This window comes from Myiozetetes cayanensis, unplaced genomic scaffold, assembly GCF_022539395.1.
Source record: "Myiozetetes cayanensis isolate MyiCay16 unplaced genomic scaffold, myiCay2020 scf102, whole genome shotgun sequence".
Lineage (NCBI taxonomy): Eukaryota > Metazoa > Chordata > Aves > Passeriformes > Tyrannidae > Myiozetetes > Myiozetetes cayanensis.
Genome location: NW_026086628.1, coordinates 1 through 14,141, shown reverse-complemented (window position 1 = coordinate 14,141; position 14,141 = coordinate 1). Strand labels below are relative to the sequence as shown.

The 14,141-nt window shown below is 56.7% G+C and overlaps 1 protein-coding gene across 1 annotated transcript; it reads left to right on the top strand.

Annotated features, from left to right (window-relative positions):
* Positions 1-4,008: 4,008 nt before the first annotated feature.
* LOC126634977 (L-gulonolactone oxidase-like) lies at positions 4,009-11,346 on the top strand (the record flags this gene model as incomplete). Its single annotated transcript, XM_050305903.1, has 6 exons — positions 4,009-4,017; positions 4,085-4,186; positions 5,579-5,704; positions 7,993-8,087; positions 9,515-9,605; positions 11,161-11,346. Coding segments are annotated over exons 1-6 (609 nt in total), but the record flags the coding sequence as incomplete, so codon positions are not given.
* Positions 11,347-14,141: the final 2,795 nt, after the last annotated feature.

Genomic DNA, 14,141 nt, shown 5'->3' with positions numbered 1-14,141 from the left:
AATAATTCCCGGCTGAGCAGCTCCTTAGAAAGGAATTCTCCTGCAGGATCCTGAGGATGCCACAAAAGCTGGATCTCCAGGAGCATCCCATGGGAGCACCTGCTCCCAAAGGAGCTGGGAAATCCCATGGAAAAGCTGCTGGAAGGGCCGTGGGTCCGAATTCCATGATCCCTCTTAGACTCCAGGGCCTTTTCCAGCCTAAACAATTCCCTGTTCCCATTCCCTGTTCCCATTCCCTGTTCCCATTCCCATTCCTATTCCTGTTTCCATTCCCTATTCCCCATTCCCTGTTCCTCATTCCCCATTCCCCGTTTCCCATTCCCCGTTCCCCATTCCCTATTCCCCATTCCCTGTTCCCATTCCCTGTTCCTGTTCCCATTCCCTGTTCCCATTCCCTGTTCCCATTCCCTGTTCCCATTCCCTGTTCCCCATTCCCCATTCCCTGTTTCCCATTCCCTGTTTCCCATTCCCTGTTCCCATTCCCTGTTCCTGTTCCCATTCCCTGTTCCCATTCCCTGTTCCCATTCCCTGTTCCCATTCCCTGTTCCCCATTCCCTGTTCCCCATTCCCTGTTCCCCATTCCCCATTCCCTGTTTCCCATTCCCTGTTTCCCATTCCCTGTTCCCATCCCCTGTTCGCATCCCTGTCCCCATTCCCTGTTCCCATCCCTGTTCCCCATTCCCTGTTCCCCATTCCCATTCCTATTCCTGTTTCCATTCCCCATTCCCTATTCCCCATTCCCTATTCCCCATTCCCTGTTCCCCATTCCTATCCCTGTTCCCATTCCCATTCCTATTCCTGTTTCCATTCCCCATTCCCTGTTCCCCATTCCTATCCCTGTTCCCCATTCCCCATTCCCTGTTCCCATTCCCTGTTCCCCATTCCCCATTCCCCACTCCCATCCCCCATTCCCCATTCCTATCCCCATTCCCACCCCCCATTCCCTGCAGGAACATCCCGTGGGATCCGCAGCTCCTGGGGGTGATTCCCAGGCCGGAGCCGCCGTCCCAGGGGTGACCTTGCTGGAGTTATCCAGGCTTTTATCCGGAGTTATCCAGGCTTTTATCCGGAGTTATCCGGCGTCATCCGGCTCAGGGCCTCGCCATCATCCCCCCTTTGATGCGGGAGCAGAGAATTCCTTATCTCCGGAGCAGAATTCCTTATCTCCCGAGCAGAATTCCTTATCTCCGGAGCGCAGCCGGAGCCTCTGGATGTTCCTGGTCCGACCTTCCCACCCTCCCCCTCTCCCGGCCCGGAGCTGCTCCCGCCGGGCAGGCACAGGGAATGTGGGGAGGGAACAATTCCCTGATCCCCCAGCTCCAAATCCATGCCCGGATCCTGCCCCAAATCCCACGGGAAGGATCTTTATTGATTATCCCCCCAAATTTAGCAGGATCTTTTCCCTACTCCCACCTTCTCCCGGTTTTCCCAGTGCAATGGAACCCGCTCCAGGCTGAGGGATCCCAAAGGGAAGCAGCTTCTCCCCAAAATCCTTGGAATTTGCAGCATCCCCGTGGGATCCCAGGTCCAAATCCATGCCTGGGCTTTTCCCTATTCCCACCTTCTCCCGGTTTTCCCAGTCCAAAGGCTGCAGGTCTAGGGGAGAGGAATCCCAAAGGGAAGCATTTTCTCCCCAAAACCCTTGGAACCTGCAGCATCCCTGTGGGATCCCAGATCCAAATCCATGCCCGGATCCTGCCCCAAATCCCAAGGGAAGGGCTGTTCCTCCTTATCCCCTTAAACCTGGGAGGATTTTTCCCTATTCCCACCTTCTCCCGGTTTTCCCGGGGCTGCGGGGCCAGGGGAGAGGAATCCCAAAGGGAAGCAGCTTCTCCCCAGAATCCTTGGAATCTGCAGCATCCTTGTGGGATCCCAGGTCCAAATCCATGCCTGGTCTTTTCCCTATTCCCACCTTCTCCCGATTTTCCCAGTGCAATGGAACCCACTCCAGGCTGAGGGATCCCAAAGGGAAGCAGCTTCTCCCCAAAACCTTTGGAATTCTGCAGCATCCCTCTGGGATCCCAGCTCCAAATCCATGCCCGGATCCTGCCCCAAATCCCACGGGAAGGGCTGTTCCTCCTTGTCCCCCCAAACCTGGGAGGATCTTTTCCCTATTCCCACCTTCTCCCCGTTTTCCCAGTGCTGCAGGTCCAGGGGAGAGGAATCCCAAAGGGAAGCAGCTTCTCCCCAGAATCCTTGGAATCTGCAACATCCCTGTGGGATCCCAGGTCCAAATCCATGCCTGGTCTTTTCCCTGCTCCCACCTTCTCCCGGTTTTCCCGGTGCTGCAGGTCCAGGGGAGAGGAATCCCAAAGGGAAGCAGCTTCTCCCCAGAATCCTTGGGATTTGAAGCATCCCCGTGGGATCCCAGCTCCAAATCCGTGCCTGGATCCTGCTGCTTCCCCCAGGAATCTGGCAAATCCCAAGGCTGATCTTTATTGATTATCCCCCCAAATTTAGGAGGATCTTTTCCCTATTCCCACCTTTTCCCGGTTTTCCCAGTCCAAAGGGAACCCGCTCCAGGCTGAGGAATCCCAAAACCGAACCATTTTTCCCCTCAAAACCCTTGGAATTCGCAGCCTCCCGGTGGGATCCGCGACCCCGGGCCCGACTCCATGCCTGGATCCTGCAATTCCAGGCGGGAGCGGAGGGTCCGGGCCCGTCCCCTCCCCCCGGGATATCCCACAAATCCCGTGGGAAGGGCTCTTATCCATCCCTCGCCCTTCCCGCCCCGCCGAGGAGCTCTTCGCTGTCCCACGGGTCGGGAGCGGGAGTTTTCCAGCCGGGATCTCCCTTTGGATCGGCCGGGATCGCCCCTCAATCCCTGCAAAGCGGAATTCCAGCGGCCTCTGGGATGGTGAGGAAAAGCCACCAGGGGGGATTTTCCAGGGGTGTTTTTTTTTGGGAGGTGGGAAAGGTGATTCGGGCAGCCCAGGTTAAGGATTTTATTCCCGGTTTTCCTCGTGGATTTAACGCCCAAACTCCGGGAAGTCTGCCGGGAAAAGGGGCAGGGAAGGAGAGCCGGGAGATTCCCTGGATAACTCGGGATGCCGCGGGAATTTTTTTTCCGGGCTTTAAAATTCCTTCCATTTTGTTATTTTGGGGGAGGGGGGGGATTTTTTTCCTCATTTTCCTGCCTTTTTCTCCTGGATCAGCTCCCGGTTTTCCCTTGGCTCCCGGGGACCTCTGGGATATCTGGGATACCGGGAATAGCTCCCTGATGGCCTCGGCTCCAGGGAGTGTCCCGGCCTTGGGAAGGGGGATGGGCCCGCCCTGATCCCGCGGGGGGAGGGGTTGGGATGGCGGGAACGGCCTGGGAATTTGGGAATCGACTCCATCGGTGGGAAGGAAACGAGCTGGAAGTGGAGCAGGGAGACTGGGAAGGAGGGAAGGGGGGGATTTGCCGTTGGAAAGGAGGGAAGGTTTGCGAAGGGAAGGTTTGGGAAGGGAAGGTTTGGGAAGGGAAGGTTTGGGAAGGGAAGGTTTGGGAAGGGAAGGTTTGGGAAGGGAAGGGAAGGTTTGGGAAGGTTTGGGAAGGGAAGGTTAGGGAAGGGAAGGTTTGGGAAGGTTTGGGAAGGTTTGGGAAGGGAAGGGAAGGTTTGGGAAGGGAAGGTTTGGGAAGGGAAGGTTTGGGAAGGGAAGGTTTGGGAAGGTTTGGGAAGGTTTGGGAAGGTTTGGGAAGGTTTGGGAAGGGAAGGTTAGGGAAGGGAAGGTTTGGGAAGGTTTGGGAAGGTTTGGGAAGGAAGGTTTGGGAAGGGAAGGTTTAGGGAAGGGAAGGTTTGGGAAGGTTTGGGAAGGTTTGGGAAGGTTTGGGAAGGTTTGGGAAGGGAAGGTTTGGGAAGGTTTGGGAAGGTTTGGGAAGGTTTGGGAAGGGAAGGGAAGGGAAGGGAAGGGAAGGGAAGGGAAGGTTTGGGAAGGGAAGGTTTGGGAAGGGAAGGGACTGTTTTTCTCTGCTTGGGATCATCCCAATCCTTTGGGATGGGATTCAGCCCCGCTGGGATAACCCCAATGCCTCGGGCTGGGATCCAGGATCCCCTGGGATGGATCCAGGATCCCCTGGGATGATCCCAATGTCCCGGTGCAGGTGCAGGGCGAGGCAGGAGTGACATTCCAGAACTGGGCCGGCACCTATGGATGCTCTCCCGAGCTTTTCTTCCGGCCCCGCTCGGTGCAGGAGATCCAAGAGGTGAGCCGGCAATTCCAGGGCCATTCCCAATGGGAATGAGCGGGAAGGGCCCTCAGGGGGGGTCAGGGAGGTCACCCCGTGATTCCAGAGGGGCTGGATCACCCCCCTGGGAATGAACACCTGGAATCTTTCCGGGATCTCTGCCGGTCCCGGTGCCGGGGGGGGGGAAATCCTGGGAAGGGGGGAGCGGATCCTTTGGGATCGTGGAATGGGGGGGGTTGGGAGGGACCCTGGAAGGGTCACCTGGGCCCACCCCAAGGATGATCCCAAGGAGGGCTCTGGGCTCCCTTCCCACCCCTAAGGATGATCCCAAGCCCAAGGATGATCCCATGGGTCTGGGCTCCATTCCAGTGGATGATCCCAAGGGTCTGGGCTCCATTCCCATGGGTGATCCCAAATATCTAGGCTTCATTCCCACCCCAAGGATGATCCCAAGGATCCCTATGGGCTCCATTCCCACCCCAAGGATGGTCCCAAAGATCCCTCCATGCTCCATTCCCATGGGTGATCCCAAGTCTCTGGGCTCCATTCCCACCTCAAGGATGATCCCAAGAAGGGATCAGGGCTCCATTCCCATCCCTAAGGATGATCCCAAGGAGGGATCAGGGCTCCATTCCCACCCCAAGGATGATCCCAGGGAGGGATCTGGGCTCCATTCCCATCCCTAAGGATGATCCCAAGGGTCTGGGCTCCATTCCCATGGGTGATCCCAAATATCTGGGCTCCATTCCCACCCCCAAGGATGATCCCAAGGATCCCTCTGTGCTCTGGGATCACATTTTCCCTGTGGGTGGGATCCCAGCCAGGGCTGTGGGGCTGGATGGGCGGGAATGGGGCTGGATGGGCGGGAATTGCGGGTGTTGTTCGGGCTGGGGGATGGGGCTGAGGGAATTGGGTGTTGTTGGGGCTGGGACTGGATGGGAATGGATGATGGCAGGGCTGTGGAGCTGGATGGGTGGGAATTGCGGGTGTTGTTTGGGGCTGGAAGGGCGGGAATGGGGCTGGAAGGGCGGGAATGGGGCTGGAAAGGTGGGAATGGCGTTGGAAGGGCAGGAATGGGGCTGGATGGGCGGGAATTGCGGGTGCTGTTTGGGGCTGGAAGGGCGGGAATGGGGCTGGAAGGGTGGGAATTTCGGGGCTGTGGGGCTGGAAGGGTGGGAATTGTGGGGCGCTGGGTCTGGATGGGCAGGAATTTCGGGGCGCCGGGTCTGGGAGGGTGGGAATTGCAGGGCTGGAAGGGTGGGAATTCCGGGGCCGGGGGTCTGGATAGGTGGGAATTTCAGGTTCATGGGGTTGGATGGGTGGTAATTTCATGATTCATGGGGTTGGATGGGTGGGAATTCCGTGGCGATGGTGCCGGATGAGCAGGAATTCCATGCATTCTTCCCGCAGATCCTGGACGTGGCTCGGCGGCGGGGCCGGCGGGTGAAGGTGGTCGGGGGCGGCCACTCCCCCTCCGACATCGCCTGCACCGAGGGCTTCCTCCTGCACCTCGGCCACATGAACAGCGTCCTCCAGGTCGGGAGGGGCTTCAGCCCTCGTTAGGGACACTTAACTAATTAATTAAGTGGCGGGGGGGGGCAAGGAGTTCGGTCCCCAGTGGGACCAACGGGGCGCTCCAGGTGGGAATGGGTTCTGGAATGTTCCCTGGCTCCAGCAGGAGGTTCTGGAGCATTCCCAGGAATTACAGCACTGGTTAATTAAGGACAGTTAATTAATTAAGGGAACTAATTAAAGGCAAGGAATTGGATCCCTGCTGGGATGAACAGGGTGCTCCAAATGGGAATGGGTTCTGGAATGTTCCCCAGCTCCAGCAGGAGGTTCTGCAGCATTCCCGGGAATTACAGCACTGGTTAATTAAGGACAGGTAATTAAGGGCAGTGAATTCAATTCCTAATGGGATGAACAGGGAGCTCCAGGTGGGAATGGATTAATCACTCATTAGAGACCAGTAATTCATTAATTAGGGGCAATGAATTTGATCCCTGCTGGGATGAACAGGGTGCTCCAGGTGAGAAGGGATCGGGAGTGATTAATGATTAATTAAGGACAGTTCATTAAGGATAGCTGATTAATTAATTAGGGGCAATGAATTGGATCCCCAGTGGGGTGAACAGGGTACTCCAGGTGGGAATGGGTTCTGGAATGATTAATGATTAATTAAGGACAGTTCATTAAGGATAGTTAATTAATTAATTAGGGGCAGTGAATTTAATCCCTGCTGGGATGAAGAGGGTTCTCCAGGTGGGAATGGGTTCTGGAATGTTCCCCGGCTCCTGCAGGAGGTTCTGGGGCATTCCCGGGAATTACAGCACTGGTTAATTAAGGACAATAATTAATTAATTAGGGGTGATGAATTCAATCCCCAGTGGGATGAACAGGGAGCTCCAGGTGAGAAAGGATTTGGGAATGATTAATGAGTAATTAAGGACAGTGAATTAAGGGCAATTAATTCAATCCCCATGGGATGAACAGGCTGATCCAGGTGAGAAAGGATTGGGAATGATTAATGAGCAATTAAGGACAGTTAATTAAGGGCAGTTAAGTCAATCTCCAGTGGGATGAACAGGGAGCTCCAGGTGAGAAAGGATTGGGAATGTCCCCGGGAATTACAGCACTCATTAATTAAGAACAGTTAATTAGGTGCAAGGAATTCAATCCCCATGGGAAGAACAGGGTGCTCCAGGTGAGAAGGGATCCGGAATGATTAATGAGTAATTAAGGACAGTTAATTAAGGACAGTTAATTAAGGGCAATGAAGTGGATCCCTGCTGGGATGAACAGGGTGCTCCGGGTCAGAGGGGGGATTAATCAGTCATTAAGGACCATTAATTAATTAATTAGTTAATTAGGTGCAAGGAATTCAATCCCCAGTGGGATGAACAGGGTGCTCCAGGTGGGAATGGGTTCTGGAATGATTAATGATTAATTAATGACAGTTCATTAAGGATAGTTAATTAATTAATTAGGGGCAGTGAATTTAATCCCTGCTGGGACGAACAGGGTGCTCCAGGTGGGAATGGGTTCTGGAATGTTCCCCGGCTCCAGCAGGAGGTTCTGGGGCATTCCCGGGAATTACAGCACTGTTAATTAAGGACAATAATTAATTAATTAGGGGCAATGAATTCAATCCCCAGTGGGGTGAACAGGGAGCTCCAGGTGAGAAAGGATTGGGAATGATTAATGAGTAATTAAGGACAGTTAATTAAGGACAGTTGATTAATTAATTAATTAGGGGCAATGAATTCCATCCCCATGGGATGAACAGGGTGATCCAGGTGGGAATGGATTTGGGAATGTCCCTTGGCTCTGGGGCACTCCCGGGAATTACAGCACTGGTTAATTAAGGACAATTAATTAATTAATTAGGGGCAAGGAATTGGATACCTGCTGGGATGAACAGGGTGCTCCAAATGGGAATGGGTTCTGGAATGTTCCCTGGCTCCAGCAGGAGGTTCTGGGTCATTCCTGCTAATTACCAGCACTGCTTAATTAAGGAAAGGCTCCTTTCCTGATGGGAATTCCCTGGGATTGGGCTCTACTTCCCCTGGGAGCTGGGGAGTGGAGCCCGTTTTTCCAGGGAATCTCTGACTCCTGGGGCCTGCAGAATTCCCAGGAGAGGTTCCAGAGCCCGGGATTGGGGACAGGGATGTCGGGATGGGGGTCGGGATCGGCCCAGGCCACCCCAATCCCGCAGGAGGAGCGCCGGGATTGGGGAATTCCGGGATTTCCTGGGGGAGGTGGTTGGGAAGAGCCCAGGGGTTTTCCAGGGGGTTTTCCAGAGGCTGTGAATCCCCCTTTTCCAGGTGGACCGGGAGAAGCGTCAGGTGACGGTGGAGGGCGGGATCCTCCTGTCCCACCTCAACGAGGCCCTGGACGAGCTCGGGATGGCCCTGCCCAAGTGAGGGCATGGAATGGGAACATCGGGAATGCCAGGCCAGGGATTGTCCGTGGGAACATCGGGAATGCCAGCCCTGGGATCCTCGGGATAGCCATTCCAGGGATTTTCCTGGGGATCTTTGGGATAGACAGCACCGGGATCCTCTGGATAGACAACCCTGGGATCCTCTGGATAGCCATTCCAGGGATTTTCCCTGGGACCCTGGGGATAGCCAGCCCTGGGATTTTTCCTGGGAACCTCGGGATGCCAGCCCCGGGATCCTCGGGATAGCCATTCCAGGGATTTTCCATGGGATCCTTGGGATAGACAGCCCTGGGATTTTCCCTGGGATCCTTGGGATAGAAATTCCAGGGGTTTTCCCTGGGAACCTCAGGATAGCCAACCCTGGGATCCTTGGGATAGCCATTCCAGGGATTTTTCCAGGGGATCCTTGGGATAGACAGCCCTGGGGTTGTCCCTGGGACCCTCAGGATAGCCATTCCAGGGATTTTCCCGGGGATCCTTGGGATAGACAGCCCTGGGATTTTCCCTGGGATCCTCGGGATAGCCAGCCCTGGGATCCTTGGGATAACCATCCTGTGGGATTTTCCCAGTGTCCAGCCCTGGGATCCTCTGGATAGCCAGCCCTGGGATTTTCCCTGGGATCCTCGGGATAGCCAGCCCTGGGATCCTCTGGGTGTCCATCCCTGGGATTTTCCCAATGTCTATCCCTGGAATTTTTCCCAGTGTCCCTCCCTTGGGATCCTCCCAGCATTGATCCCTGGGGATCCTCCTGGATGGCAGGACCCTTTTCCCTGGGTCCCATCCCATTCCCTGGATCCCATCCCATTCCCTGGATCCCATCCCATTCCCTGGATCCCATCCCTGTGGATGGAGGGACCCTTTTCCCTGGATCCCATCCCATTCCCTGGATCCCATCCCATTCCCTGGATCCCATCCCATTCCCTGGATCCCATCCCTGTGGATGGCAGGACCCTTTTCCCTGGATCCCATCCCATTCCCTGGATCCCATCCCTGGGGATGGAGGGACCCTTTTCCCTGGATCCCATCCCATTCCCTGGATCCCATCCTATTCCCTGGATCCCATCCCATTCCCTGGATCCCATCCCATTCCCTGGATCCCATCCCATTCCCTGGATCCCATCCCTGTGGAAGGCGGCTCCTCCTCCATTCCCGGAGCGGTGGGGCCGCCTCCTCCCTGGGAATTCCCGTCGGGAAGGGTCTGATCCGGGCTGAGGGATTGCGGGGTCTCTCCCGGGGGTGATTCCCGGTTCGGGGGCCGTCTCCTCCGTGGGAATTCCCGTTGGGAAGGGTCTGATCCGGGCTGAGGGATTGCGGGGTCTCTCCCGGGGGTGATTCCCGGTTCGGGGGCCGCCTCCTCCGCGGGAATTCCCTTTGGGAAGGGTGTGATCCCGGGTGATTCCCAGCCTAGGGGCGGTGTCGGAGGTGACGGCGGGCGGAGTGATCGGCACCGGCACCCACAACACCGGCATCGCCCACGGCATCCTGCCCACCACGGTGAGGAAATTCCCGGGAATTCCGGGCTCGCCGGGCAGCGGCAGCCTCGGGAATCGCGGCCGCGGCGGGAAAGGAGTCCCGGGAATGCGGGAAAAGCTTGGGAAGAGGGGGGCTGCAGGCAGGGAGTGAGCCTTGGAATGCCAGGGAAGAGGGAAAAGGGAGGGAGATGCTGCATCCCAAGGAATGTGGAGAAGGGTCTCAGGGAATGAGCTCAGGAAAAGGTGGCTGCAGGCAGGGAATGAGCCCTGGAATCCTCAGGAAAGAGGGGGAGATGCTGCATTCCCAAGGAATCCCTGGAGAAGGGCTGGGAAAAGGTTGGGAAAAGGTGGCTGCAGGCAGGGAATGAGTCTTGGAATGCCAGGGAAAAGGGAGGGAGATGCTGCATCCCAAGGAATCGACTCGGGAGAAGGGCTGAGGCAGAAGAGTTGGGACAGGAAGATGCAGGCAGGGAATGAGTCTTGGGAATGCAGGCAGGGAAGAGTTGGAATGCCAAGGGGAGGGAGATGCTGCATCCCAAGGAATCCCTGGAGAAGGGCTGGGAAAAAGTTGGGAAAAGGTGGCTGCAGGCAGGGAATGAGCCCTGGAGTGAAAGGGAAAAGGGAAGGCAATGCTGTATTCCCAAGGAATCCTGGGAGAAGGGCTGGGAAAAGTTCGGGAAAAGGTGGCTGCAGGCAGGGAATGAGTCTTGGGATCACAGGGAAGAGGGAAAAGGGAGGGAGACGCTGCATCCCAAGGAATCCTGGGAGAAGGGCTGGGAAAAGGTGGCTGCAGGCAGGGAATGAGCCTTGGGATCACAGGGAAGAGTGAAAAGGGAGGGAGATGCTGCATCCCAAGGAATCCCAGGAGAAGGGCTGGGAAAAGTTCGGGAAAAGGGGGCTGCAGGCAAGGAGTGAGCCTTCGGATCACAGGAAAGAGGGAAAAGGCATCCCAGGGAATGAGGGAATAGCTTGGGAAAAGGTGGCTGCAGGCAGGGAATGAGTCTTGGAATGCCAGGGAAGAGGGAAAAGGGAGGCAATGCTGCATCCCAAGGAATCCTGGGAGAAGGGCTGGGAAAAGGTGACTGCAGGCAAGGAAAGAGCCCTGGAATGCCAGGGAAGAGGGATAAGGCAGGGAGATGCTGCATCCCAAGGAATGTGGGAGTTTGGGAATAGGTGGCTGCAGGCAGGGAATGAGCCTTGGAATGCCAGGGAAGAGTGGGGAGATGCTGCATTCCCAAGGAATCCTGGGAGAAGGGCTGGGAAAAGGTTGGGAATAGGTGGCTGCAGGCAGGGAGTGAGCCTTGGGATCACAGGGAAGAGGGGAAAGACAGGGAAGACGGAAAAGGCATCCCAAAGAACGTGGGAGTTTGGGAAAAGGTGGGAATGAGCCCTGGAATGCCAGGGAAGAGGGAGGGAGATGCTGCATCCCAGGAAATGCGGGAAGAGCTCGGGAAAAGGGGGGCTGCAGGCAGGGAAGGAGCCCCGGGATCCCCTGGAAGAGCAGGGAACGCGGCATTCCCAAGGGATCCCTGGATGAGGGCAGGGCCGAGCCGTCCCCCCGCGGTGTCCCCGTGCAGGTGGTGGCCGTGACGCTCCTCACGGCCTCGGGGGACATCCTGGAATGCTCGGAATTGCGGAACTCGGAGCTTTTCCCGGCGGCGCGGCTGCACCTGGGCTGCCTGGGCGTGGTGCTGAGCGTCACCTTCCAGTGCGTGCCCGCCTTCCAGCTGCGAGAGCTCGCCTTTCCCGGCTCCCTGCCCCAGGTACCGCCGGGAATGACCCCCGGGAATGACCCCCGGGAAGGGAATGGGCCCCAGGAACACCCACCGGGAGCCGGGAAGGGCCCGGGGAGAAGGGAATGACCCCCGGGAGAAGGGAAGGGCAGTGGGAGAAGGGAATGCCCCCCGGGAATACCTCCTGGGAGCCAGGAATTCCCTCATCCTTATTCCCTCATCCCTTATTCCCTCATCCTTCTTCCCTCATTCCCTGATCCCTCATTCCTCATTCCCTCATCCCCTTATCCCTTCATCCCCTCATCCCCTCATCCCTCATTCCCTCATCCTCATCCCTCATTCCCTCATCCCCTCATCCCTCATTCCCTCATTCCCCCATTCCCTCATCCCTCATTCCCTCATCCCTCATTCCCTCATCCCTCATTCCCTCATCCCCCATCCCTCATTCCCTCATCCCTCATCCCTCATTCCCTTATCCCTTCATCCTTCTTCCCTCATTCCCTGATCCCTCATCCCTCATCCCTGATCCCTCATTCCCCCATCCCTCATTCCCCCATCCCTCATTCCCCCATCCCTCATTCCCTCATCCCTCATTCCCTCATCCCTCATTCCCTCATTCCCCCATTCCCTCATCCCTCATTCCCTCATCCCTCATTCCTCATCCTCATTCCCTCATTCCATCCTCATCCTTCATTCCCTCATTCCTCATCCCTCATTCCTCATCCCTCATTCCCTCATCCCTCATTCCCTCATCCCTCATTCCCTCATCCCTCATTCCCTCATTCCCCCATTCCCCCATCCCTCATTCCCTCATCCTCATTCCCTCATCCCTCATTCCCTCATTCCCTCATCCCTTATTCCCTCATCCCTTATTCCCTCATCCCTCATTCCCTCATCTCTCATTCCCTCATCCCTCATTCCCTCATCCCTCATTCCCTCATCTCTCATTCCTTCATCCCTCATTCCCTCATCCCCATCTATTCCTCATTCCTCATCCCTCATTCCTCATCCTCATTCCCTCATCTCTCTCATCCTCATCCCTCATCCTCATTCCTCATTCCTCATCCCTCATTCCTCATCCTCATTCCCTCATCCCTCATCCTCATCCTCATTCCCTCATCCCCTCATCCTCATTCCCTCATCCCTGTCTATCCCTCATCCCCTCATTCCCTCATTCCTCATCCTCCCTCATCCCTCATTCCTCATCCCTCATTCCTCATCCCTCATCCCTCATCCCTCATTCCCTCATCCCTCATTCCCTCATTCCCTCATTCCCTCATCCCTCATCCCTCATCCTCATCCCTCATCCCTCATTCCCTCATCCCTCATCTCCTCATTCCCTCATTCCTCATTCCCATCCTCATTCCCTCATCCCTCATTCCCTCATCCCCATTCCCTCATCCCTCATTCCTCATCCTCATTCCCTCATCCCTCTTCCCTGATTCCCTCATTCCCTCCTTCCCTCATCCCTCCTTCCCTCATCCCTCCTTCCCTCATCCCTCACTCCCTCATCCCTCCTTCCCTCATCCCTCACTCCCTCATCCCTCACTCCCTCATCCCTCACTCCCTCATCCCTCACTCCCTCATCCCTCATCCCCTCATTCCCTCATCCCCTCATTCCTCATTCCCTCACTCCCTCATCCTCATCCCCTCATTCCCTCATCCCTGATCCCTGATCCCTCATCCCTCATTCCCTGATCCCTCATTCCCCCATCCCTCATCCCCCATGCCCTCATTCCCTCATTCCGGAGCCTCTGGAAGGGCGTCGGGAGGCGCGAGCGCTCCATGAATATTCATTCCCTTTATCAATCCCCGGCCATCTCCGCTCCCGGATCCCGCTTTTCATGTGGATGCGGCGGGAGCGAGGCGGGAGCGAGGCCGAGGGGCGGGAGCGGCTCCTTTGAAAAGCGGGATCGGGGGGGTTATCTCATCTTCCCCCCGGGAATGCTGGGATGGGGTTGTGTAAGAGCCGCTCCCGGAGTGACTTTGGCAGGACGAGCCAGGGACGGGATCGGGACACGCTGGGAGAGGAGGAAAACCCGGGAATGGCGGGATGGGAGAGGGGCGGAAAGATCGACCGGTTCCACCCGGGACAGGGACAATTCCCGCTGTGCCAGGGGATCCAACCCGGCCTGGGACACTGCAGGGATCCAGGGGCAGCCACAGCTTCTCTGGGAATTCCAGCCCAGCCGGGAATCCCTTCCCAATCTCCCATCCCAGCTCCATTCCCATCCCAGCCCCATCCCATCCCAGCTCCATCCCCATCCCTATCCCAGCTCCATTCCCATCCCAGCTCCATTCCCATCCCAGCTCCATTCCCATCCCATTCCCATTCCCATCCCAGCTCCATTCCCATCCCAGCTCCATTCCCATGCCATCCCAGCTCCATTCCCATCCCATCCCAGCCCCATTCCCATCCCAGCTCCATTCCCATGCCATCCCAGCTCGATCCCCATTCCCATCCCAGCTCCATTCCCATCCCAGCTCCATTCCCATCCCAGCTCCATTCCCATCCCATCCCAGCTCCATTCCCATCCCATCCCAGCTCCATCCCCATCCCAGCTCCATTCCCATCCCATCCCAGCTCCATTCCCATCCCATCCCATCCCAGCTCCATTCCCATCCCAGCTCCATTCCCATCCCAGCTCCATTCCCATCCCAGCTCCATTCCCATCCCATCCCAGCTCCATTCCCATCCCAGCTCCATTCCCATCCCAGCCCCATTCCCATCCCAGCCCCATTCCCATCCCAGCTCCATTCCCATGCCATCCCAGCTCCATTCCCATGCCATCCCAGCTCCATTCCCATGCCATCCCAGCCCCATT